The 23,873-nt window shown below is 34.0% G+C and overlaps 1 protein-coding gene across 1 annotated transcript in view; it reads right to left on the bottom strand.

The window, feature by feature from the left end:
• Positions 1 to 23,873, bottom strand: part of RFX3 (regulatory factor X, 3 (influences HLA class II expression)) — a 62,338-nt gene that overhangs the window by 8,273 nt on the left and 30,192 nt on the right. The window contains exons 4-10 of the mRNA XM_009327218.1: positions 20,633 to 20,707; positions 15,667 to 15,848; positions 14,998 to 15,117; positions 6,534 to 6,655; positions 5,162 to 5,274; positions 4,240 to 4,355; positions 3,588 to 3,742 (exon numbers count right to left, since the gene is read on the bottom strand). Coding sequence (XP_009325493.1) covers positions 3,588 to 3,742; positions 4,240 to 4,355; positions 5,162 to 5,274; positions 6,534 to 6,655; positions 14,998 to 15,117; positions 15,667 to 15,848; positions 20,633 to 20,707 — 883 coding nt within the window. The remainder of the gene's footprint in view (positions 1 to 3,587; positions 3,743 to 4,239; positions 4,356 to 5,161; positions 5,275 to 6,533; positions 6,656 to 14,997; positions 15,118 to 15,666; positions 15,849 to 20,632; positions 20,708 to 23,873) is intronic.

The following is a 23,873-nucleotide window of genomic DNA, read 5'->3' as shown; positions in this document are numbered from 1 at the left end:
TCTGTGCACTTACTAATTAACTATGTATTGACTCACATTTTCTTACCTATAGAACAAGAAAATGCAAAGTGCAAGGAATTATGTAAATACCGTATGAACGATACTTAGACACTTAAAGAAAAATACTACTGCTTTTTCAATTCTAATTCGCTTATTACTCTTTTTCACCCAACTATATATTACAAAATTATTTGCATGACTGTAATGCTGATCTCCTTTAAAAAAAAATACGGAAAAGCAGCTCAGGCCTTAAGAGCGGAAGGAAGAAAGAGGAGCAAATGAAAGGCATTCTAAGTTCTAAACAAATGAAATAGCTAAAGTAGATAATCAGGCATCAATATTGTATAGAACAACCATGAATTTCTAATGAGCTTTGGAGATACCATATTAAATACAGAATTTTTCTCATACTCCTTCCTTAAGTACACATCTAGCCATTACCAAAACCTTAAGTGCCTATATCCTTAAAGCCTTCTTTTAAGTTTGTCTGACTATCATAGAAAAACAAGAAAACCCTTCCAGAGAATCACATGGTGAGTATGGTGCAAAGTAAATGGCCTGAGATAGTTAAATGTTACTAGACACATAGTAAATGATGTTGCAATGGCAGTTACCGATGGAAAGTTTGATTTGAGTAAGTACCTAAAAAGCCTGAGTCTCCAGCTGAAAACCCTCTGACATGCAAATCTCATAAAAACAAGGCTTTACACTCTTACCAGTACTTTAATTTTTTGTCTGCCTGGAATTGTGTAATATGGTGTGGAAATATGTTTAGCACAAATTCTCCACCTATGATAGAAACTAACTCACAGGCAAGTTTGTTACTGTCCATTCTGTTACTTGCAAAGATGCAAAAAGTCCATTCTAAAACATAATAGCTCTGGTCTATTGCCAAAGATAATTATGGTCTTTATTCCTGACTCAAATGGACAGCATTTCACTTTTCTTAGGAAAAGGAATTTTGCTGTTTTATATACAGCAATTCTTCATTCATTCTGTGGGTGTTAAACATTTCGGCCAGCAAATTTAATGTAGAGGTTAAAAATAAAACAATTTTTTCCTCAATGGTAATATTTTTTTCTACTCCAGTAACGTGTATCACACAGCTGAGTAGCACAGTAAGACTTTTCTAAAAGAAAACCACTGAAAATCTAGACATGAAAAAAAAAAAACCTTAAAAACCCATATGCTTACTTGAAGCACTTTCCAAATTAATATTTTTTCCTATTTTGAGTAGCTGCTGTCAATATCTTTCCATTTATTCAGGAAAAAAAAAATCATAAACATGCCTTTGATGAAGCATTTACAGCCCCCTTTCCTCTACAGAGTCCAAACTTTCCTATAAACTGCTATTTTCCCACAGAAGATGATGAATTTGTCTACTTCACCTAGGTCCATTATTGTCATAGTCAACCATTAAGCACAACCTTAAGCCTTTCTCTTGGTCTCTTGTAATGGCTGGAGATATTTTAATTCAAAAGCAGGAGTTAAAAAACTAATATTTTAAATATTTCACAGTGAAGAGAGAACTTGTATGGACCATCATTACAGGAAAGCTGACTAGAAAAAGCCATTTAGTTAGCTGGTCCTAAAGATAAAAATAAGAAAATACATTATCTGTCTTCCAAAGGTAGCTCAGTGGGTGGACTTCTGAGCAGAAGACCACTGGACTGTTCACAAAATAGAGGCCGAAATCTCTTGGGATGAATTTGTCCTGGGATCAGATGATGTTTTTGCATCAAGAAGTCTGATAATCATTCCCAAAACAGGAATGTCAAACACAGTAGGTATCAATTATTCACATATGATTGGTAATTCTAGATAGAAATAGCATGAAAAGGATCTGATGCCTGTAGTTATTGATATTAAATGATTGTGTCACATTTTCTTGAAACCCTGTACTGGCAACGCCCAATGCATCTTATGAAACAAAGCAGGAAGACACCACAAGCTCAGGAGCTATCATATAAAAACTTCTTTAGAGACTGCCAGGCTGCGCAGGAGAAGCAAGTGAAAAGCAAGGCAAAAAGCAGGTTTGATGAAAAACCATGTCTGCACCACCTTTTTATTTAGAAAATAATATGCTTTTGGAAGAGAGAGTTTTAATTAAACCTATTAAATGTTGTAATTAAATTGGGGGGGCGGGGGGAGGGTTATCATTGCCTATTTGCTTGTGATAGGGTATATTACTCCAAAATTAATAACCTACCTACTTGCATTGTCACTAGATAGAAAAGTAAAACATAAAATATAAACCAATGCAGAATAATTTATACAAGTAATGGTTGTCAATAATTGCATGTATTTGAGTAAAGCATTTTTCCTTTATTCTGCTACAGAGATGAAAAGATAAATTATGTCAATCTCTACCAAGAACTTACTCTTTCCTTAAAAAAAAGTAAAACTGCCTTTGTAAAAGGCCAACCTTCAGATTTTATACATTTCCAGTTCCAAATTTATTTTTGTATCATACATAATTTACTGAAACCTAATTTTATTTCACTGACAAGCAAAAAGTCAATAAAACTTTTCTGCAAGGCATTACCTGCAAATATTCTTACGGAGTGCTTATTACTACTGGAGTCACTATAGCAGAAGAGGTGTTCACAGCATGACAAAATAGCTTTGTTAGCTGCAAACCTACTTAAGGCCCTAACTTTTTTAAAAATATTAATCCAACTTTATGAAGTGACTACTGTTTTTTCATGGAAAGGATATAGTATGTCGGAGTTACGACATTTATAGTGGGTTGCTAACGTGATTTCTTTATAATATTTAGCACAGCATATGCGAGACAATAAATGCTTTATAAAGGAGTTCAACTTTCTTCACATAAATTCATTTTCTACCAAAAATAGCCATAAAAATACACTGCTCAAGCAACAATGGATTTTAGTAAAATTAACTTTGAAAAGAAAGCTGCACTCCTCGTAATGGTTGAATGGCCCAACAGTTACTGACTCTTTCATGCAGGAGGCATGACAGAAAGAACAGTAGACTGGAATAATAAATTGGACTAAAAATTTCTGAGTTAATTTTTCATTGCCTTAACAGACATTAAAATTGATTTCAGCAGCCACTGATAAGGAACAAAAGACTAACTGTCCAGAAATGGAATCACAAAGATCATATACATTTTTTTGCAGACTGATCAAAGATTAATATGTAATGTTTAAAATAAAACCTACTGAATTTAGTGCAAGGACTGACTGACATTAGTGCACATTGGCTTAAGGCCACAGGACTTATGTCTAAGTCTATCAGGTAGTCTAGAGCCAGGGTAAAAGGAAAACATTTTTGTCTGAAAACATAACACATGGAGAAAGAAGTACCTTTAATATGAAACTATATCTTGAAAACTAGATCTTCCAACTGTACTAAAATCCTCAGTTACTTTTAAAATACCAAGCATACATCAACTCTCAGCACAACTTCCTACACAACAAAATTAAGGATAAATGACACACAATACTTTCTTAACTTTCAAACTTATTCCTAAAGCTGTCCTGTGAGGCACAAGACCACCACCACCACCACAGGCAGGCATACACAAAAATCTTTACAAAATATTTCAGGTGTTCACTTACTAGGAATAGGTCTAAGGACGTCAGGAATGAGAATCTCCACCAAAGCCTGGTACATCACATGGTCACAGTTACACATCCATTTTAGAATAGACTCATTCTTGCACAGAGTAATCAGCTTTGCTTTTGGAAGTCGACTTTCTATTTCACTCAGATTGCTGGTGTGAAAAAACGTAGCAAACAAATAAATGGTAATGCATTTACAGCAGGTAAAAACCTGCAATGGGTGTTAAAATGTATTCTTTTATAAAGATGTCATAGATGTCTCAACTACAACCAACAGAACTTCTTTACACATTGTGTCACAAGGAAATGGATTTTAAAAATGCCTCCATAGCTCTGCTACAGCTCATAAATTATGCAGAGGTATGAACGATGCTTTTGGCTTAAAAGAACTGGATAGAATACTGGGAAAAGACACCTTTACTGTAGTTGCCCAAGCAAAGAAAAAAAATGGTCGACACAATCGTTTCAAGACTGCACATTGGCATACACCCAGCCTATACAGAAATGCCAGACAACATAAATTTAATTTGAAAAATTATCATATGAAAAAAATTATTACTCAGCAGGTAAAACCAGTAAGATTTTTTTTATTTGACACCTGTATTATATTATCAGGAGAAGGAGTAAAGGAAGAGAAACTTTTACTGACCTTGGTTCAGTAATAGTAGTGCCATCAGGTGGAGCAGAGGGAGAATAGCGCCAGAAAGTTTGCCACAATTTTTCTATCAGGCTGAATTGAAGATTCACAACCACATCCAGTATTGCCTGAGAAAATAAAACACAAGTACAGATTGTCTTCTACTCAGCTTCCCACCACTCCAAGCTCCAACTCGATCTATAGCTTTTTTTCCTTCATCACGTAGTAGAGCAAAGGCAAACTGTATATTTCTCAAGTTATAAATAGTATCTGTTTTAATAGCTTTGATATCCATAAATTATCCAGCACTATAAACTAGTGTGCACAGAGACTTGAGTGAAGTCAAGTGCACATGTGTGGAAGCCTCCAGAAATGAGCATGGCCTATGTAAACATATCAGAGGAATTCACCCAAAGAAAATATTTAACAGTACTGCAAACACAAAGGAAACCTGCCACTTTATTAATTTTCATAATTCAGTATAGGTTTGAAAGCACCTTCAAAAATAATTTTAAAAGACATTGTTCAGTATCAAATGTGGCTTAAACGTCTCAATGTTTCTTTAAAATGAGAAAAAAGTTACTGCTTTTAATGTAAAAAAAAAAAAATTATAATTTAACCTGATTTACATTTCCTATTGACTAAACCAAAGATCTGCACGTACAATCTGAAGTCTAGTTTCTCTAACATTCTGAAAACATACATGTAACTACATTTCATTCTCAGTGTCTATTATATATTACTTTTTTCCCCTGTAAAGGGCACCCTCCAGAAAAACTGTTTTACTAAAGTCCTTTCCAATGAAATAAGCAAAATACCCTGGGGGAAAGTCACATACCACTAACATGGTTGCAATATATTTGGCATTACTGTCTTGTACTGACCTTCACTAGAAGTCATGAACTTTAAAAAATAAACGGTTTATAGGAAATACCTCACAGTGCTCTCGATAAAGACTCTGCAGTGATTTGATGTCCTCAAAGGTAGTACCATCTGGTAGAGAAGATATTTCAACTTCTCCAAACTCTGGAAGTACTCGAGATGCATCTGTTTCCATGACAACATAATGAAAGAGGGCTATTGTGAACAGTGCCAGTTACAGTATGATTAAGAAAAAATTTAAGGATGATACAAAGAAATAAATTCTAAAAGGTCATAATATTCAAAGAGAAAAAAGTCTTTCATACCTGTCATATGTTAAAATTGTAAACAAATTCAGCCAGCATTTTTAGATCAAAACAAAATATAAAATCATTCTTGAAGACATTAAAAAGATGTCATGTACATACTACACCTATACAGAAAAGCTAACACACACGTTTTCAGAGTATGACAGGATGAAGGAAAATATCTATGTCAGTGTATGAAAGATTAATCCTTGAATAGTTTTTTTCCTGTTCAACTGAAGAGTTTCTATGTAGCCAGGTATGATGGGGCTTAGTAGACTCAATATACATTTTTATTTGAAATTTAGTAGACTTTCATGTAGAGCCAATGTGTGCTTTTACTATTTGTCACAAATGTTTCCAAGAGACAAGCTGATATAAGAGAAAAATGCTGGACTGAAAGGTACCTGGAAAGGAAGATTCAAAACATTTTAATGCTACCCTTATGCTCCCAATGATTTCAGTAACAGCGAATTTAGGCCAAAAGATTTGGTGCTTGAAAATCCCAACCAAATAAGCCTACACCTTTTGCAATAACACAGCCAAAGAGTCTTTCTGCATAAACAAATAACTAAATTACCATTTGTTTCCATTACTGAGAATACATGCTTAGCTGGATCAATGAATCCACAAATTGGACATTTTTAAACATGAACTTTGGGGTTCCGGTTGAAACTATTAGGCTCTTTCCACTTATAACACTACAGCACACTTTCAAAACAGCCCTCTGGAAGGCTAACCTGCAACAGTAATGCAACGCCACCACCACCCTTTTATGAAATAAAATGCACTGTAATGCACATGCAGGGAACAACTTTAATCGCAGGAATTTCAATATGTATGTCTAACATAACTTCGCACAGCAACTGCATTGTGATTTATATAATATTAAATATATCACACAAATACAGAATTGGCGTATTTTTTCCTTTTATACTTATATGATGCATATTAAATATTACATAAAGCTCACAACACAGCTCACATGTAATTTAAATGCCTTTTTGTTCTGTTGTAAGAATTTTAAAGAGGGCATAATAACTTTAGAAGCAACTACTGTACTTGAGTGACTTGATATTCACAGTGATAATGACGTTCATCTTACTTATTTATACAGCAGTGTAAAACCTGCTTTCTTACCTAAAAACTGTTGATGATGTTGACTTTGGGCAATCACAGTTTGTTCAACAGATGTGCCTGTCTGTTGACCACTTCCCGTGAAGCCATCTGCAACTCCATCCACTTTCTGCATAGGCTTATACCTACAAAAATATCAAGTACAAAATTATCCTTTCTGTTCACTTCTTCATAAATAAGATCATACAATCTATGTTTGCTCTGATTTCTCCATCTCAAAATAAAAATTTGAGGAAAAGTAACAAAAGAATTTACATTTTTATTTATTTTGTAAATAACAGAAGAAACCATTACTAAGGGAAGCTAGAGCATTAACAATGCATTACGGAATTCATAAAGGTGATATTACAGCACCAGTACCAATTTCTTGTGGAATTTAGCTTAGGAACAGCATACCGTAAGACCAGCTAATATACACCAAAAGGAATCAAATCTGTCCCTTTCCAAATAGCTTGACTTCCCAATAATTATGTAATCCAAAAATAATGTTTCATTACCATAAGAAAAAATAACACTACTGTCTGAGGACAGCGAAAGACTTTTCAAATCCAACAAACTTCTCTCATAAGCATAGAAGGCCTGAGAAAGCTACTTGGAAACCTAAACTCTTCACTAGTCAATTCTCAGAATCTTTTATAAAGGACAAAAATCACAATGATACAAATGGGAATGCTAGTTTGGATGGTCAAGTGTTGTCTTGACAATCAGTCTGACAGGCTGAAGATCATGCCTGTCACTTCCAACACAACTGAGAATTTACTCTGTCCCAGATTTTAATGTTAACATCTTGGATGCTTTGCACTTCTGAAAAAGAATTTTAGCTACTGGAAAAGAAAATAAGAGAAACCCAAAGCTAAATAAAGTATGTTTTAATGATCACTCCAATTGGAATTGCTGTGCAGACTGTAAAACTCCATGCTAACTTCAGAAATGTGACAAATTCCACTCTCGATGCATTATTTGAAGAAGCAGTTTAATCAGTTGGGAACATTTCATTTTGTTTCCAGTAAACATAAACCAGCATTGTCTCATGTAATTACTGAGATTTTACTTTAAAAGGGAGTTCCCATGAAAAACATCTGTTCAATACTCTAGGCACTCCTGACATGAATCTAAATATACAATAACAAAAGACAGACAGAAAATACATTTTTCAACAGAAAGACTCCTGGCCTGATTAACAAATAGTTTTATAACTTTAGGAATTTCAATGCTTGGGAAAAAAGAAGATACCTATACCTAACCTATCTCTAGGACATTTATATCAAGTTTCACTTTCTGTAATGGTCCAGTGTAAAATCCTATGCCTGCTGAATACAATAGTGAAACTCTAATAAACTTATTAAAGAATAAAATTTCATCTCTGGTATCATGGTACCACTGAACTCTTCTTGATGAGCTTGTTATTTCTTGATAAATCTACCTGCAATCCAGGCAGTTCATCTGGGAAGAATTCTTAACTTCTCTCTCATTATACATTATAATTACAAATACCAGGCAGAAGATCAACTTCTGGAAATATTTGTTAATCTAAACCTGTGTTTTAAGATAGTTCCATTACTTTCTGCTAAATATATTATTTTACTGACCCTTCAGCTCCTGAAATAGAATTCAAAATGTTTTGAATACATAAAAATAACACTCCTCTAAGAGTTTTTCAGTTATGCAAAAAAACTTTTAATTGAAGTATAAAAGCCAACTTAATCTTTTGCTGTGAGTAATCAGGATTATCCACCTACTTACGCCACTATATAAAATGCGCCGGGCAAAATTCTTAATTCTGCCATTGTGACAGGTAACTCAAAGGAGTTAATCAATTTCAACAACATTAGAAAATCATTTGCAAAATTAAACCAAAGAATGAAAAAAAGAAAAAAAAATGTTTTAGGAGCTTCAGATGAAACATAAGCAGCCAGTGGTTAACAATTTTAGATCTGCTGTCTTTTATGTACAAGTAGAGCTTTGGCAGTTTAGACATCAAACAGCTCTCCAGAATTCTTTTGTTAAATTCGAGCCATTTTTGGTGCACGGAAAAAATAGTTACAATTTCCTAACTGGTAAGAGTTACATTTTCTAAGATTATCCAGACTTTTACTCTATTTCCCTATTTTACTCACTACTAACCTATACCTTATTTCATCTTTCACCCTTTTCTTTTAAATTACTAGGTGCTAGGAGACTGAGAGCAGAAAATCATAACTGACCTTACATGAATATTACAGCTTTCTAATGATACTTGACCCAGAAAGGACACCATCTGAATTTTATATAGGTTAGCATAAACACAGTAAAAGTTTATAAAGTCTTTAGTTAACAACAGACATCTTCCCAATTTGTGCAAAGCTATGGAATGAAAAAAAAACTCTAAAGCACTGAAATCAGAACATGGAATCAGGTAATTCAGAAATGACACTGAATGATACGCTGGTCTCACTTTGCAGTTAATTTAGAATGCAACTTCATTGACTTCCATAGTCTAACCATGACCTAACATTAACAGAAACTTCCTCTCTCAGTGCAGAACAGATTAATAACTTTGTGACTAAAACTCACGTGCAGCAAACAATCCATATTCATTAATAAGATAAAGCAGGAAGGGGAAGTACAATAAAATGCCTGCTTGGTTTGAAATACACATATGAAATTGGTAGGGAAAAGAAACAAGCTGAAAACTATCAAAAATATGAAAAGCCAAAATGGCTTGACTAAGTCACAAGACAGACAAAAACCAGCAGCTTTTTCAGTTAAATTTTCTGCAGATTTTGTTGTTTGCTTGTACTGCTGCCATGCTGCCACTATTTGGATTTTACTCTAAGTCTTAGAATTTAGTATTTTCTGAAAAATCCAACTCATGCTGTTATGCAATTTATAATATTCTCTCTTTTTCTTAAAAACTAAGGTTTCTATCCTTCTGGCTTGCTAAAAAACAAACTGTAGGGGTTCTCAAAGGAACAGAACTAAGCTCTAAGTATTCACTTCTATTTTATTTTTATGTTAGATTTATTATTGTGATTCATCACTAGGAGTTCACTGACATCTGTAAGAATTGTGCTAATGTACCAAACTATGTAACAAAACGGTGACCTTATGCATAACAATGTGTAAAGTATGTTAAAGCATTTTACTACTGTATGCAAATAAAATGTTGCTATTGATGCTAGTAGGGGGGAAAAAAAATCAGCTTTTAAAATTAACAGAAAGCAAAAGTTGATTCAAACAGCTTGGAACACCACAGGCAACACATACTAAAACTGTTAACTATAGGAAAATTGAAGAAACTCAAATGCTTTAAAAAATTATTGAAGATGCAAAACCTTCAAGTAACAAAGAAATACCTGAGAAGCATTTGGATGCATTCAGAAAGTTTTGGTGTGTAGATCAAGTTTGTACTAGCTGCTTTCTAGTGTTTGAAGAAAATAAAAACACTTCCAAGTATACTGTTCTGCATATATCATAAAGCCTCAAAAATAATGCAGAGGCTATATTTCAATAAAAGCATGGTTATCTGAAATCAAATACAGTAAAACTATAAAGAAATTTAAGGAATGCAATTTTCATGTGTGTGCTTTTAAAACATCTCTCCTCAATCCAATAAGCATTGTTGAGATATGTCTAATCTAGAAGCTTAAGCAGAACTTCCTAGTTTTGTAGGCCACAATCATACTACACACAAGACGTCTGTGCTTGTTTAAGAGAAAGACTGTGATTTTTTTTCTGAACTACTCCATTAGGAAGTTGTTTAGTAGTTTATCATATAAGTTCTTTTATTATCATTTTAGGATATTGTATCTTAACAAACTTGTAGCCCAGTTTTACAGATGTCAGTATTTGTTGGACTATGATACCTTGCTCTCTATCTTCAAAAAGAATACCACTATAAAAATGCGTAATTTCTCTGTTGTCCACAAACCCAAACCCCTTTTAAAAAGATCTATAAATACTCGATGCTTTGGACTCACAGTGGCTCGCGTTTAAAGGTATGTTTGACTGAACAGTATATCCAGGAAACATAGAATACAGGAAAGAGAACAATAGAAAAATACAGATTATTTTCTACATAAAATAAATACATAAGGTAAACAACATCTATAGGAAGTAGTGATTAATGATTTCTGGTTAGAACAACAATATATGTGTTAGCTGAATGATATAATGTACAGTAGGTAACAATACAGTTATTGTATTTATTAAAAAAAAAAATCTTAGCTGAATGTTCAGCTCCCATAAATGAAAGCAAAAAGATACAATCATTGTGTGTAAGAACTGAAAGATATATTTGAAATTAATTTGGAAAGCTGGAGGTTTACTTCTGGAAATAGAATTTAAAACTTACATTGTTATGAATGCCCTAAAGAAAAGACAAGCATACCTGTATCAATTTCCCTAGACTAAGCCATAAAGATAATTTAGCTTCTGAGCCACAAACTTCTACTCATGAAGAGCTAAATAAAATCAGGCTAAAAATGGAACCTGACTTCAGAAATTGTATCTCTGATATATTTCCCTTAAATGGTCCGACAAGGAATGCTTATGGGAAAGAGATTTCATAACAAGATTGTACTTTCAAGTGGCAAGTGTTTAGTGTCAGACTTAAAACTGTGCAAATATATTTGGCATAATATTTGGGTTGGATATTACTTTATTTCTCACTAACAGTCTTTGTCTGATGTCCATTCACTGTTAGTCAGGCCTGTATTTGATCCAGACTGACGGATAATATAACCGTTTAAATATCCTGTTTTCTCCTACCCTGGAAAACATCTAGGAGCAGGATGACAGAGGCAAGCCAGGCCTTCCCTTGCAAGTCTTAGCCATACAGCAGGTCCAGCTCAAAGGCAGGGTGTTAGCTATTATCCTCCAGCCAAGACTAGTCGTTAACTGTGCATTTCTTCAGTTCAAAGGTGCTTTAAGTCTCTTGATATGTGGTTGTTGTCGCCAAACCACTGTCTCAGCTGGAAGATAGGACTGTTAGCTTCTGTGATCTGTAGTTACTCTGTTTTTTCTTCTTACTAGAACAAAGAAAGAGTACTCCCACAGCTCACGCTGATCACAACCAAGACTACGCAACTAACAGCATTACCTTCCATCTGAAATTTATGTCTGATAAATCTCAGACCCTTGAATTCAAGCCCAGAACAAACTCTGAACATGAACATACAAGAGCACTTTGGGATATTCAAGTTATGCAAATAGAAAAGGTGTATGACCCTCAAATTAAGAAAAGGAACAAAGAAAAATGATCTGTAGCATACATTCAGTCTACAGTCTTTGCCAAAAAGGGCTAGAAGTGTTTATCCAATTAGACGGGTCCGACAGAGGTGGTAGAATTGGTATAACTTCACAGGAAAAGTATATTGACTGCAATTTACCACTGATTTAAAGGACAAAAGAAACATTAGAAATATTAATAAAGCTGGAGAAAGAGCGATGTTACCCTAATCATGCAAATTATAATATTAAGTCCTTTAGTTATGTCTTAATAAATCCTGCTAGAATTCTTCAATACACTAGGACAACTATGATAAAAATACATACAGACATATATCAAACATTGAAATTAGATACTAAGCATGTTCTGTAAATGTGGAAGAAATCTTACTTCAAAAACACAAGTTCACTTTTTAAATTGTGCACTGAAAGTTTTAAGTCAAGCCATTTTTATATTTAGCATTTCTTTTTTCCCCCAAAACCTGAGGGCTACAAAACACAAGCGTATCTCAGTTTCCATTAAAATTAATCAAGAAAAATATACAGACGTTTTTATTTCAAGAATGTGAAATAAAGCTTGACATTGTATAACCAAAGACTACCCTAAAATTAGAAAGTAAGGCTACAAAGAGAGAGAGGAATGTACCAAAGCTCATGATTGCTGCATGCTAGAGAGTGGCTGTAATGAAGTAAACAGGCTAGATTGTGGAATAATTTAATATATTTGTTAAATCTTTTTCTAAAATGACTATCATAATCAGCACATTCCAATGAGACAAAAATGTTCTGGAATCATCACACTTGGCTTTAAAAAATCCCTGTTTCTATTAGAAAATTTTGCAGTTTTCTGGTTTAGATAAGTATGAATAAGTTAAAGTAATAGTGGCTCATGAGTTTCCATTTTTCAATGAAAATTTCCTGTATTTTGTTGGATAAACATCTTCATTCCGAAAATTTCTCTATCCTATTCAGTATTGCTTGTATGTTTGATGATATGAGCAGAGGCAATATACATTTTTCACAGTGCAATTGTCAAAGTCTGGCTAGCTCCTTCATCTCTGCATTTTATTTATTTAGGATGCTGGGATTTTGGAAAGACAGAAAATATTTTACTGAGATCTATGTACCCTGAACTAAGGGATGGACAAAGATCCTCAGAACTACTTTATATGAATAGTACACCAGTAGGACTATGTGAACAATGCTTCGATTTCTAGCGTACCTAATTGGACATCGCAAGATTTCAAGAATGTAAAGAGATCAGCCTGTCTTTTGTCTTAAAAGACAAGAAGGTAAGTAATGCAAGTTCCTGAGCAAAGAGATAAAGCTTCATCTAGGAAGGAATATTGGAACAGCTGCTATTAAGGATTTAATAACAAAGCCATTGTTCTTATTAAGAGATAATAACATGGTGGTCTTTTCTGCAGTCAGTATTGCAGACAGGTTATAGAGGCTTCCACTTCTCTCCCTTTCCTTTTCTCCTCTGTCTTATTGCTAGCCTCAACTGAAGATAATGCATAACCAACTTTTCTACTACAGCACAGTATTTTTCATGTAACAGCTACCTATTCAGCATAATTATCCAGTGCCTTGTAGTTCCCATCCTTTGTCAGTATCTTTACAGATTCTCGCAGCAGAGCTTAAGATTGGTATGAATTGAGTATGAATGGGAGTGTGCCTGTGCGTGTATGTGTGTGCACGTGCAAAACATGGGTTAAAGGAAAGGTATGCACTAACTGCTGCACAATGCCATATGTGTGATTTCATTCAAATATAATCAGGGAACAAACTGATATAAAGACAGTGTTAAGAAAATGCCACCAAACATACCTAGGTAAGGAAAATAAGGGAACTACATAAGACATACGGTGGTGTTAAACAAAATAATAAAGCAAATAATAAAAGAAAAGTAGTATCCACTCCTAAGAGTTATATAATCCAAGTTCAAAATCACTTTGTCTTATGAATCAAGATGACGACAAGAGAGGTGATGATGATTAGATAACTGGCATAACTTCTCCAGAAACAATTTCATAGAAACAATTCTAGTTAGACCATTGGGGCATATGTCTTGGTGCATACACGTGATTTTGAGTGCGAGTGAATGAAATCTGTAAGTGAATGAGCTTCACTGGGTAAAATAAGCTTGTTTGGAGGTTTTGTAAGTATCTATCACCTTTTCCTACCATATAATCCTGCAATGATTTTTGTAACAAGAATTTCCTACATGATCATATTGGGAGACATCTCATACTTCCGTATTATGCCCAGTACAAGATAGTTAAGATCATATATCTTACCATGAATATGTATTTAGTGCTGGAATTACTTCTGGAAGTGATAGTAAAATTATTTCAGATTGAAGTGATATCTGTGTTTGAAGTTAAAGTTTGAAGTTGTGTTTTCCATATCCCAATTGTGTCCAAGGCCACAAAATATGCTTAGTACACTATGCCAAACTGATCATTCAATTGGATTTGCTGCGGGTAATAGCTCTAAAGATGTCTTGCTTGATATGCTGCTGTTCTGCCTATGAGTTTCATGAAATTACACATCTTAGATTTTTCACTTTAGGGTAATATGGGAGGTTACTGACATCAGTCAAACAAAAATTAATTTCAAAGAAATGTACTGATTTCCATTTTTTTTCCTAAAATTTTCTGTTCAAGATAGTTTTTCACGTGCATAGTCACACATTCTTTCACCACCAGCATAGACCTTTGTGGTCACTGTGCCACTGCTTTCAAATACTTCTGAGCTTCCACAGGATCCTCAGGAACAACAGATGCTGAGGGAAAATACTTAAATCAACTTACAGGCAAACCATTATGGTCATATTAATTCTTTGCAGGGAGAGGAAATATACACCAACCTGAGCTTAATCATAAGCTTTCTTACAAGCAGCTTATATGTAAAATGATATAGTAATGAAAACAAACAGCAAAATCTGAAATTCAAGCTCTTACTGCTTTTCTTCAGCTTATGCGATAAGAACTCAAGATAGTTAAGAAGAGTCTGTTCATATCATATCTCACTTTATTATTATTGCAAATTTATGACAATTTCTAGGTAAACATTCTTTCATTTTGGCTGATACCCAACTTCAGTGACATCAACTGGATATCTAGTGAATTTTATTTTTCACAGCAGAGAAGCTGAACAGAAGTTGCATTAGAATTTCAACTTTTTCATGTAAGGAAAAGTAAGGCTTTATGAACTGGAAATATTAATAAGTACTCATGTTCATTTCACACTTTACCTCTGTTTCTGCTGCATGGGCTGTTGTCTCATAGCCATGTATTGCATGTCCTCTTGTAGTCGATTAAGAGGAGAGTCTGGCTTGACACGAATCCCATAGTAATGATATTTGGAGTTCCCCCTTTATGAAAGAGCAAGAATTAAAAGAACAGTAACACTAGTTTTATGCATCTACATTTCATTTACTTTACAATTTACATTGGCTGGAAAATAATACCCACAAATCAGGCCTGACTCTCCTGTCATTCCCGTTTTATATCGGTGTCATTTTACCACCTTAGGGAAAATAACTCACTCTCTTAAACAAATCTTATCCAGCATTTTAACTTGTAATCCACTTGAGTAAGAAAAATAAAATGCAAATAAATACAACTTACCTATTTATGGAGAAACACAATTCCTACTAATTTCCAAACAACAAGCTACATTTTATTTGTACTGATAAAAATCTGCAGTATATTTATCAAAATGTAAACACATAAACAGTCGAAAACAGGAGAAGTAGAAGTATAACAACATCTGGAAAAGCATAGAACTGTTTAACATTAAGAGACAGAACTGTCAGAAAAGCTCTGTAATATTTAAATACAGGTTTTGTTTATTTTTTGACTAGCAGACAAGTTTCTTACTGGTATTTTCTATTACAGTTCAGGATTTCATTAACACAAACCTAGTTCCAAGTCTCCTGGTCCGTAATCCCATGAAGATTGACCGTATGAGTTTTCCAAAGGAGGCAGCATTGACTGGATCCAACTTGTGTTCCTGACAGTGTCGCAAGTAATGGTTGTAAAGGGTACTTCTTGGAAGGCTCACTCCTTCTGCAGTTTCATAGTTGTCTAAAAGCCATTGAAGCTATATCACATACAAAACAGAAAAGAAAAAAATCATTATTACTTTATTAAAAATATCTCATCCACACAACATTAACTTCTGACAGTTTTGAAACCACGCTTCAGGTCTGTTAAACAGTTATGTCATTCTTCAGAAATTCCTTAAATGCTAGCTATACCATAGTGCTTTAGGATCTTCAGGATTACTAGGAAATAGCAGAACTCATTGCACTTATGATGTCGGGTAAGTGTCCACTTCTTAAAATATTTTTGATTCAGTATCATACACCAATACTTGATAAAGGTGTCTATGCTTTGGAGACAAACTGTTAATACTGCAAAGAAATAAAGTAATCATGAATGTAATTCACATAAATTGCAGAAAACAAACTCCTTGGACTAACAATAGTCAGTTAATGTATTTGTAAACCTGGAATATTATACTGTTTTTCTTTGCCTGATGTTAAAAAACATTACGACACTTGACTGAATAGGATATTCTTTACTCTCAGATACATAGAAGAAAAAAGCTATTGCATATAAGTCAAAGAGCAACCTAGATAACATTGAAAATAACTGGTACATCTATAAAGCATTAGAGGTACAATCCCTTTCAGTTGTAGCCTATTAGCCTTTGACTTCCAGGAGGAACAGAATAAGATTCTTGCAAAAATATTAATCTTTTCTTGTAATTGCGGTAGGTAATTTCAGACATGTGCAAGAAAAGACTTTTTATGTAACATCACTGGACTCTCCAAGTAGTGCACACTCATGAAACACATCTAGCTGCCACTAATATACAAAAAAGTAAAAAGGACAATTTAATACTCCTAGATTTAACATTATAGGAGAATGACAAAATAGATCAAAAATAATATAGGTTGAGGACGCATTTAAATTCCACTGTTTTAGTTTTTTTATAACATTTTCCTTATCTTTCCACAGTACTTGTCACGGTTTCAGCTCCCTGAAATTTTCCTTTAGATAAAGCTTGAATGATTCACAAATTTCATTTTCTGTTTGAATTTTATTGCTCTGTTTTCCTAACTATTTATACCAAAATAGTACAGTGTGAATATTCAAGTCTGCTAGAATCAGAGATCTTACCAAAACTCTGGATTTAATTTGATTATCCAGTGAAAATGCAAACTGAGGACGTTGTGTCTTCAAGACTTGCTACAAACTTTTACTCTGATGAGCTAGATATTCACACAAATGTGTAATAATTTTCAATTTAGTCCAGCAAAGCAGTAACTAGTATAACCAAAACACAAATTATTAAATGACAATGGAAGATATACATGGTCTATGCGTTATTTCTTTGCAGAATTATTTTCTGTTACAGCAGTGCAGAAATTCTGTTCCATCAATGTTCAGTGTAACTTATCATGAAAAGAATATGAATATTTTAGTGTGCAATAGCCATGAAATGTTTCAGTCCTGACCTTTTCTTTATCACAAGTGTTATGTACTGAAGTACAGATGATAACAAATATGTTGAATTTATAGCTATGTTTTAGTCACAGTGAGAAATTCACCAATACAAATGCAAAAACATTACTATAAAATTTACTCTAGACCTTTCAAACACCATTTCCATATTTGCTTGCTATTGAAAACATGCCCATAACTTTTCCATGTTTCTTAAACATAAGCTCTAGAAAAATATACAGAAGTAAGATGTAAACGCTTCCAGGACATAAAATTTTTAGCTCCGTTTGCAGGTGATTTTGCATTTCAAATAGACAAAATGAAAAAGTACAGATCATCATATTTATATCAGTTATCGTATCATTTTAAAAGTCTTAACATTTACAAGTACTTCCAAAATGAGCATCTGTCATTTTGAAATAAAGCTGAAGAAAAAGTATAATCGTAAACAGTCACTTTTATTTGAATGTATTAAACTTATTTCACTAATGACCTCATATAAACCTGTCTGGGCAACTTTCAACTGTTGCGTTTTATTTATATTTAAAATCTATTATTACATCTATATTTATATTATATACATTTATATAGCATTTGTCATAAATTATTAAATCTATAATTTAATCAGAACAGATACAGAATGTGAAGTATTTCTGTTTTCCCTAAAAGGAAAAACTTTGTCAATACCAAAAGACTGACAGACAAAAAAATTATTATTTTCCAGTTAAGTTCTGTATGTAGCATTAAAGATATTTTCCTCCAGATGGCTTCTAACCTATTATGAATCACTTTAAGTGCACTTCATGAATGATATTAATTTCTAACAGATGTTGTTTCAACCATAATTGCATTATTCAACACCAAAAGAACCAAATCAAAACATAAGTGCAATATAAGAATTTTTGCTCCTGGGTGGAGTTACTAAGTAGCAAAGGCTTGAAGTCATTACTTGCTAGATTATAGCCTGAAAGAAAAAGTACAGTTAATATATGATTTTAAAAGGAAAATTATCTCCAAACATTATAAAACTGTTGTAAACAACTTAAAAAAATTTTTTTTTCTACCAAGATTAAATATAATTCTAAAACTGAGCTGTTCAGGTTTGAATCCTGGCTTTTTAATTCGTAGTACAGACCATACTGTATGGGTAAGATGGGTAAAGGTATGAAATATTTACAGAGTCAGACCTGTTAAATTGACTGTGACTCCAATTAAGCTGCAATTTTTATAAAACATTCAACTATCAATTAATTAAATAACTCAATTTCATGCAGAAATAAACCAGGAAAGAAAAGAAAACAGAGGAGAAATTACAAACTCCTTAAAATGAGCACACGTGAATTTACACAAAAAAAAATATCCTAGAAAACCTCATGAAGGTATTGTCGGGCGAAAATCCCAATCACAAAACTAGTGTTTTCCCAATCACAAAACTAGTGTTTTCCCACAAATTAATATATCATCTGCAAAATGAAAGTTAGTTAAACACACAATTTAGAATTCTATTTTAAAACCTATTAAACCCAATTATTTTAATAGATTCCAAACCAAACCATTAAAAGTCAAAATCAGGAACAGTTTAAAGAGACAAAGACTAAACCTATACTTAAACTTCCTCCATACTGTCCTTACTTGAGTTTAAAGACAATAAGCATTAGTTTAAAAATAGGCAAAACATCCAGTAAGTTTGATCTAGATTGTTAACTTCTTCCAAAATTATCATAGCTAGGAAAGACTGATCATCACAAAAATATGTACAGGGATCTCCCCCCCACCCCCCTCCCCCTGGAGTCAAAGATACATCCCTATCAGAATAATTCTGAAAAAGCCTTCACAGTCAAGAAAGAAATATCATGATAAGACTTAACCATTGGATGCGAATCTCATTATTAGGAACACATTGTGAACAGTGCATAGCACCAGGAATGAGTGGAACAGTTTACTGGGGCACAGCAGCTTATCTTGTAATTCTGCTTGGTTTTATACCAAGATTCTGGACTTCATAACAGGATTAAACCTGAAGTTATCAACAGTTCAAGTGTTCCAAGTCTTAACATAAATTTCTGACACTTTGCCAAAAAAAGTTATGGTCCCTTTTAAAATGACATTTAAATAATAATTTTGATATTACCTGTCTAATATGATCTATTAGTTTTTAAATAATAATTTTGATACTGTCTTATCTTCAAAACAATTATTTTATAAACATCCAAGGTGGAATCTAAGAGTCCTTCTGTTGTATAACTTTTTGTATAACTTCTTGTAATGTGATTTTCCTCTTTCAATTTTGTCAATTTCTAAAGAAAAAGTTTGCTTAAAATTTCCGCAAAACAATTCTAGTTTTGACTTTGACATAACCAGACCCATACAGAAAAAATCCAAAACCCAAACCTGCTAAAACATACATTTTTAATTTGATTTCTGAGGGACAGCCTCTACCACCGTATTCTTAGATTAAGACCACAAACCAAATTTAAATTTCTTCTGTAAAACAATAAAGGAATTTGAAGCTGAGAAGGAAAAAAGAGGCAAGAGAAATACAAACTAATCAACATGGCAAAAATACAAAATCCAAAACCACAAATACCAACAGAAAAAAAAAAAAAATTTCAAGAAAGACTAGCAACTTACAAAGCAATATTATTATTTATATAGTAAGTTTAAAATTAACTTTGGGCCTTTTTGCTTTATTTTGAAGTTACATATAATGAATTTATCACTATATTTGGAGATCATGTTTTTACCCAAATATATTTTAGCTTTGTATATGGGAAGTTCTTAACTGTAAGATTTGCAGAGTAAGAACAAAGCAAAACGCAGCTGAACAAGACTCTTTTGTGTACTTCAAATTAAGATAATGCTTTCATCTTTTTTTCAGGTCATCATAAGGATCTTTAGGATTCTTAAGTCATTTAATAATAAACTCTATTCAGAATAAATGAAGAAACACCTAAAAATAATCTAATGATAATTATTTAGGCATGCTGTTTGTTTCTTCTCTTCCTCTTCACATACCCCAAAATCAATATAGGGACACAGACTTTGCTGTGTAGACAACTTTACTTAAAATGTCAAAAGCCAGCTAATTTAGAATTATTTGAACTTTATCTTGACGTTTATACTATAATCCGCAAAACAGTTAAATGTGTTAACTTGTTTTAACACAGGTGTAGAGCATAGGAAACAGGTAACACTGCAATATACCATAAAGACATTTCATCTGACAAAATAAAGCCATGGGAGATGTAGATTACAAGCAACTAAGATGAGAAGATTAAGAGCAAAAAGTAGTAATAAAATAAAACAAACATTTAGAGGCAGGCTAAGCATGCAGAACAAGCAAGAGAGAGTGTATGTGAAGAAGAGACAACTTACATGGCTGTTGAGAAGAGAGCTTCTGTGAGTGGACAGACCATCAGACTTTTGCAGTGTCTCAATCGCCATTTCAATCTGATAATAGATGTCATTAAAAAAAGGACTCAAGACAAGATAGTAAAAAAGCCTGATCAGAGAAGTTTTGACAGATTGCTTACAGATCAATAGAAATGCCTGCTTTATTCCTGGCTAGGGCATATGTTCTACTAAAAGGCCTCATTCCAGAGTCCCAGTGAACACAAACCTCCCCAATGAGGTCAGAAAGACATTTTGCTTGCATATATACTGCAGGATCACAGCCTCAAAGTCCATTTTACCTTCCAACCTGCTCAGGAAATTGGTGAGCTGCACTGAAACAAAAATAACCTTGACTGAACAAAAATATCATTAATAAAATAAAAAAATAAATAAAGCCTGAACAGAGGCATCCATATATTTTCCTTCCAACTAAATCAGAAAGAGACATGCACAGCTTGCAATAAGCATTGAATTAGAAACAAAACTTCAGCTCTCTGAAATCACAGAATCAAATCCCAAACCCAAATAATTCAATAGATTTTCCACCATTAGCTTCACTGGGACAGGACATCACCCTTACTGCTGCCAGCACCCTTTGAATATCCCCAGCTGTCAAAGTAAATGGAAAGTCATGAGTTATACAGACTGCAGGATCCAGCCTTTGGAAAAGCAGATTTGTTCACAATAATTTTGCCTTTTAAAAGGAAAAGAAAACACAGCACTACTAAAATACAAAGTAGTATTTCTTCAAGTGCAAATGTATGAATACTCTCACATCCATTCCCATTCTTTTCTTTTTTAATATCAATGTATATTTTGATCAGTTAGATAATGACAGCATTAAAGAAAAAATATTAGAACCTAACTAATTTAACTGGGAAGCTAGAAGAGCAAAAACAACAATGAAAATGATAGAGACAACGGGATGCACGGTAAGAAAAGGCATGCAATTAATTAGCTACATTAAATGGCCAAAATGAAAACAATGGAAACTACCACTTATACTTTTAAAAACACTGATCATCCTCCATGTAGACATTTTTTAATGAGCCCTCCCTATCTTACTTCAAATATCACAGTACCATCCATAATTTTAGTGGCATAATTCATCAATATTGGCTGAATTCACTCTCTGTATAGCAGAAACTGAAAAATACTACAGCTGATATTTGAATTTACATATAAAATTAACTTCTCCCTTTTTTACAGGGCAATTGACAAGCATTTTGTTGTAATAACTGTGAGGAATCACTTCTTATTTCTCTCTTACAACTGTTTAATATTAGCTAGACAAGACTTTTTTTATAAAAAGTATATTATTAAAAATACACAATTACTATGTAAGAAAACATACTCTTACATGGCAATAATGTGGTGGGGTTTTTTTTAATATTCTGATTTCTTCTTGCTTCAGTGGAAAATATTATGATGTCAAAGTATTCAATCACACAGGAAAGATCAAATTTTAAAAGCATGCCGCATGATAAAAACTACAAGCTTAAAACATCATCATAGTAAGTCCAACTTACTATATACCATAGCCATAGAATTTCCCTTCTTAACATAATGCTACAATCAAACAATGAAGACCACATACACATTTAAAGCCCAATTCTGAATCTTAGGTTACTTGTTCCACAATGCTTAGTCCACAGCAGTACTATAGCACTGAAGTTACACCTCCTGCTGTTCATTCCCACTACTGCACTACTCTCATTTTGTTGCTGCAACTTGTGGCCTTGTTTGTTCAGAGAACCAATTTGTTAAAAAGTAGTAGTAATTGCACTTAAAAAGAAAGGTGGCATTACAGATGACACTCATTCCTCACTGCCATATTGCTTCAATGCTTTTTGGTGCTATGCAATGAACCAAATAAAGAAACTGTTTCTTTTTTGTCATTTGGGGGATTTTTGTTGCTGGAGTTTCTTTTAGAAGTAGATTTCACTGGCCATTGAAGACAATGAATCTGTGTTCACTTTTACTGCATAGCGTAAGCCAAGCAGTGCTGGTCACCATTAAAACATGTTAATTACTTCATCAAGCTCAGAAAGATATGTGATCTATATTTAAAATGAGTCTTCATCATATTCCACTAGGGCAAGCTTCTCAAGAGAAATTGTTCTCACTGCTAATTATTTTGTTCATTATTTCTACTCTAAATATCGATAAAATGAACTTTCAGATTTATCTGACAGACACATCTCTTTAATGACAGAAACCTTCCTGTGTAGGCTATACAATCACTTCTTAACTATTTTTAGGCATAAAATATGTTTGATTTGAAGACATATTTTCTAGACACTAAATCATTCATCTTGCCCCTTCTGAAAATTTCCAACTACTTCTTGTTTTCTTCTATTGGTGTTCCTCAGGGCTCAATTTTAGGGTCAGTTCTGTTGAATATTTTTATCAATGATCTGGATGCAGGAGTCGAATGCGCCATTAGCAAGTCTGGTGATGACACCAAACTGGGAGGTGCTGTTGACTCTCTTGAGGGACAAGAGGCCTTGCAGAGGGATCTGGATAGACTGGAGCATTGGGCAATCATCAGTGACCTGAAAGTGACAAGTCAAAATGCCAGATTCTGCACCTGGGACAGAGTAACACTGTCTAAACTGGGAGAGGAGTGGCTGGAGAGCAGCCCTGCAGAAAGGGATCTGGGGGTGCTGGTCGACAGCAGGCTCAATAGGAGCCGGCAGTGTGCCCCGACAGCCAAGAGGGCAAACCGCATCCTGGGGTGCATCAAACACAGCATAACCAGCTGGTCAAGAGCGTTGGTGCAGCCTCACCTTGAATACTATGTGCAGTTCTGGGCCCCACAATTTAAGATGGATGTGAAGGTCCTTGAATGTGTCCAGAGGAGGGCAACAAAGCTGGTGAAAGGGCTGGAAGGAATGTCCTACGAGGAGTGCCTGAGGACTTTGAGCTTGTCCGGTTTGGAGAAAAGGAGGCTGAGGGGTGACCTCATTGCTTTCTACAGCTTCCTGAGGAGGGAAACTGGAGAGAGAGGTACTGAGCACTTCTCCCTGGTATCCAATGATAGGATGCGTGGAAATGGTTCAAAGCTGCAGCAAGGGAGGTTCAGACGGGACATTAAGAAACATTTCTTTACGGAGAGGGTGGTCAAACCCTGGAACAGGCTTCCTAGGGAGAGGTGGTTGATGCCCCAAGCCTGTCAGTGTTTAAGAGGCATTTGGACAGTGCCCTTAATAACGTACTTTAA

The sequence above is a fragment of the Pygoscelis adeliae genome, unplaced genomic scaffold (genome assembly GCF_000699105.1).
Source record: "Pygoscelis adeliae isolate BGI_AS28 unplaced genomic scaffold, ASM69910v1 Scaffold26, whole genome shotgun sequence".
Classification (NCBI taxonomy): Eukaryota; Metazoa; Chordata; class Aves; order Sphenisciformes; family Spheniscidae; genus Pygoscelis; species Pygoscelis adeliae.
This window is presented reverse-complemented; position numbering and strand designations above follow the sequence as displayed.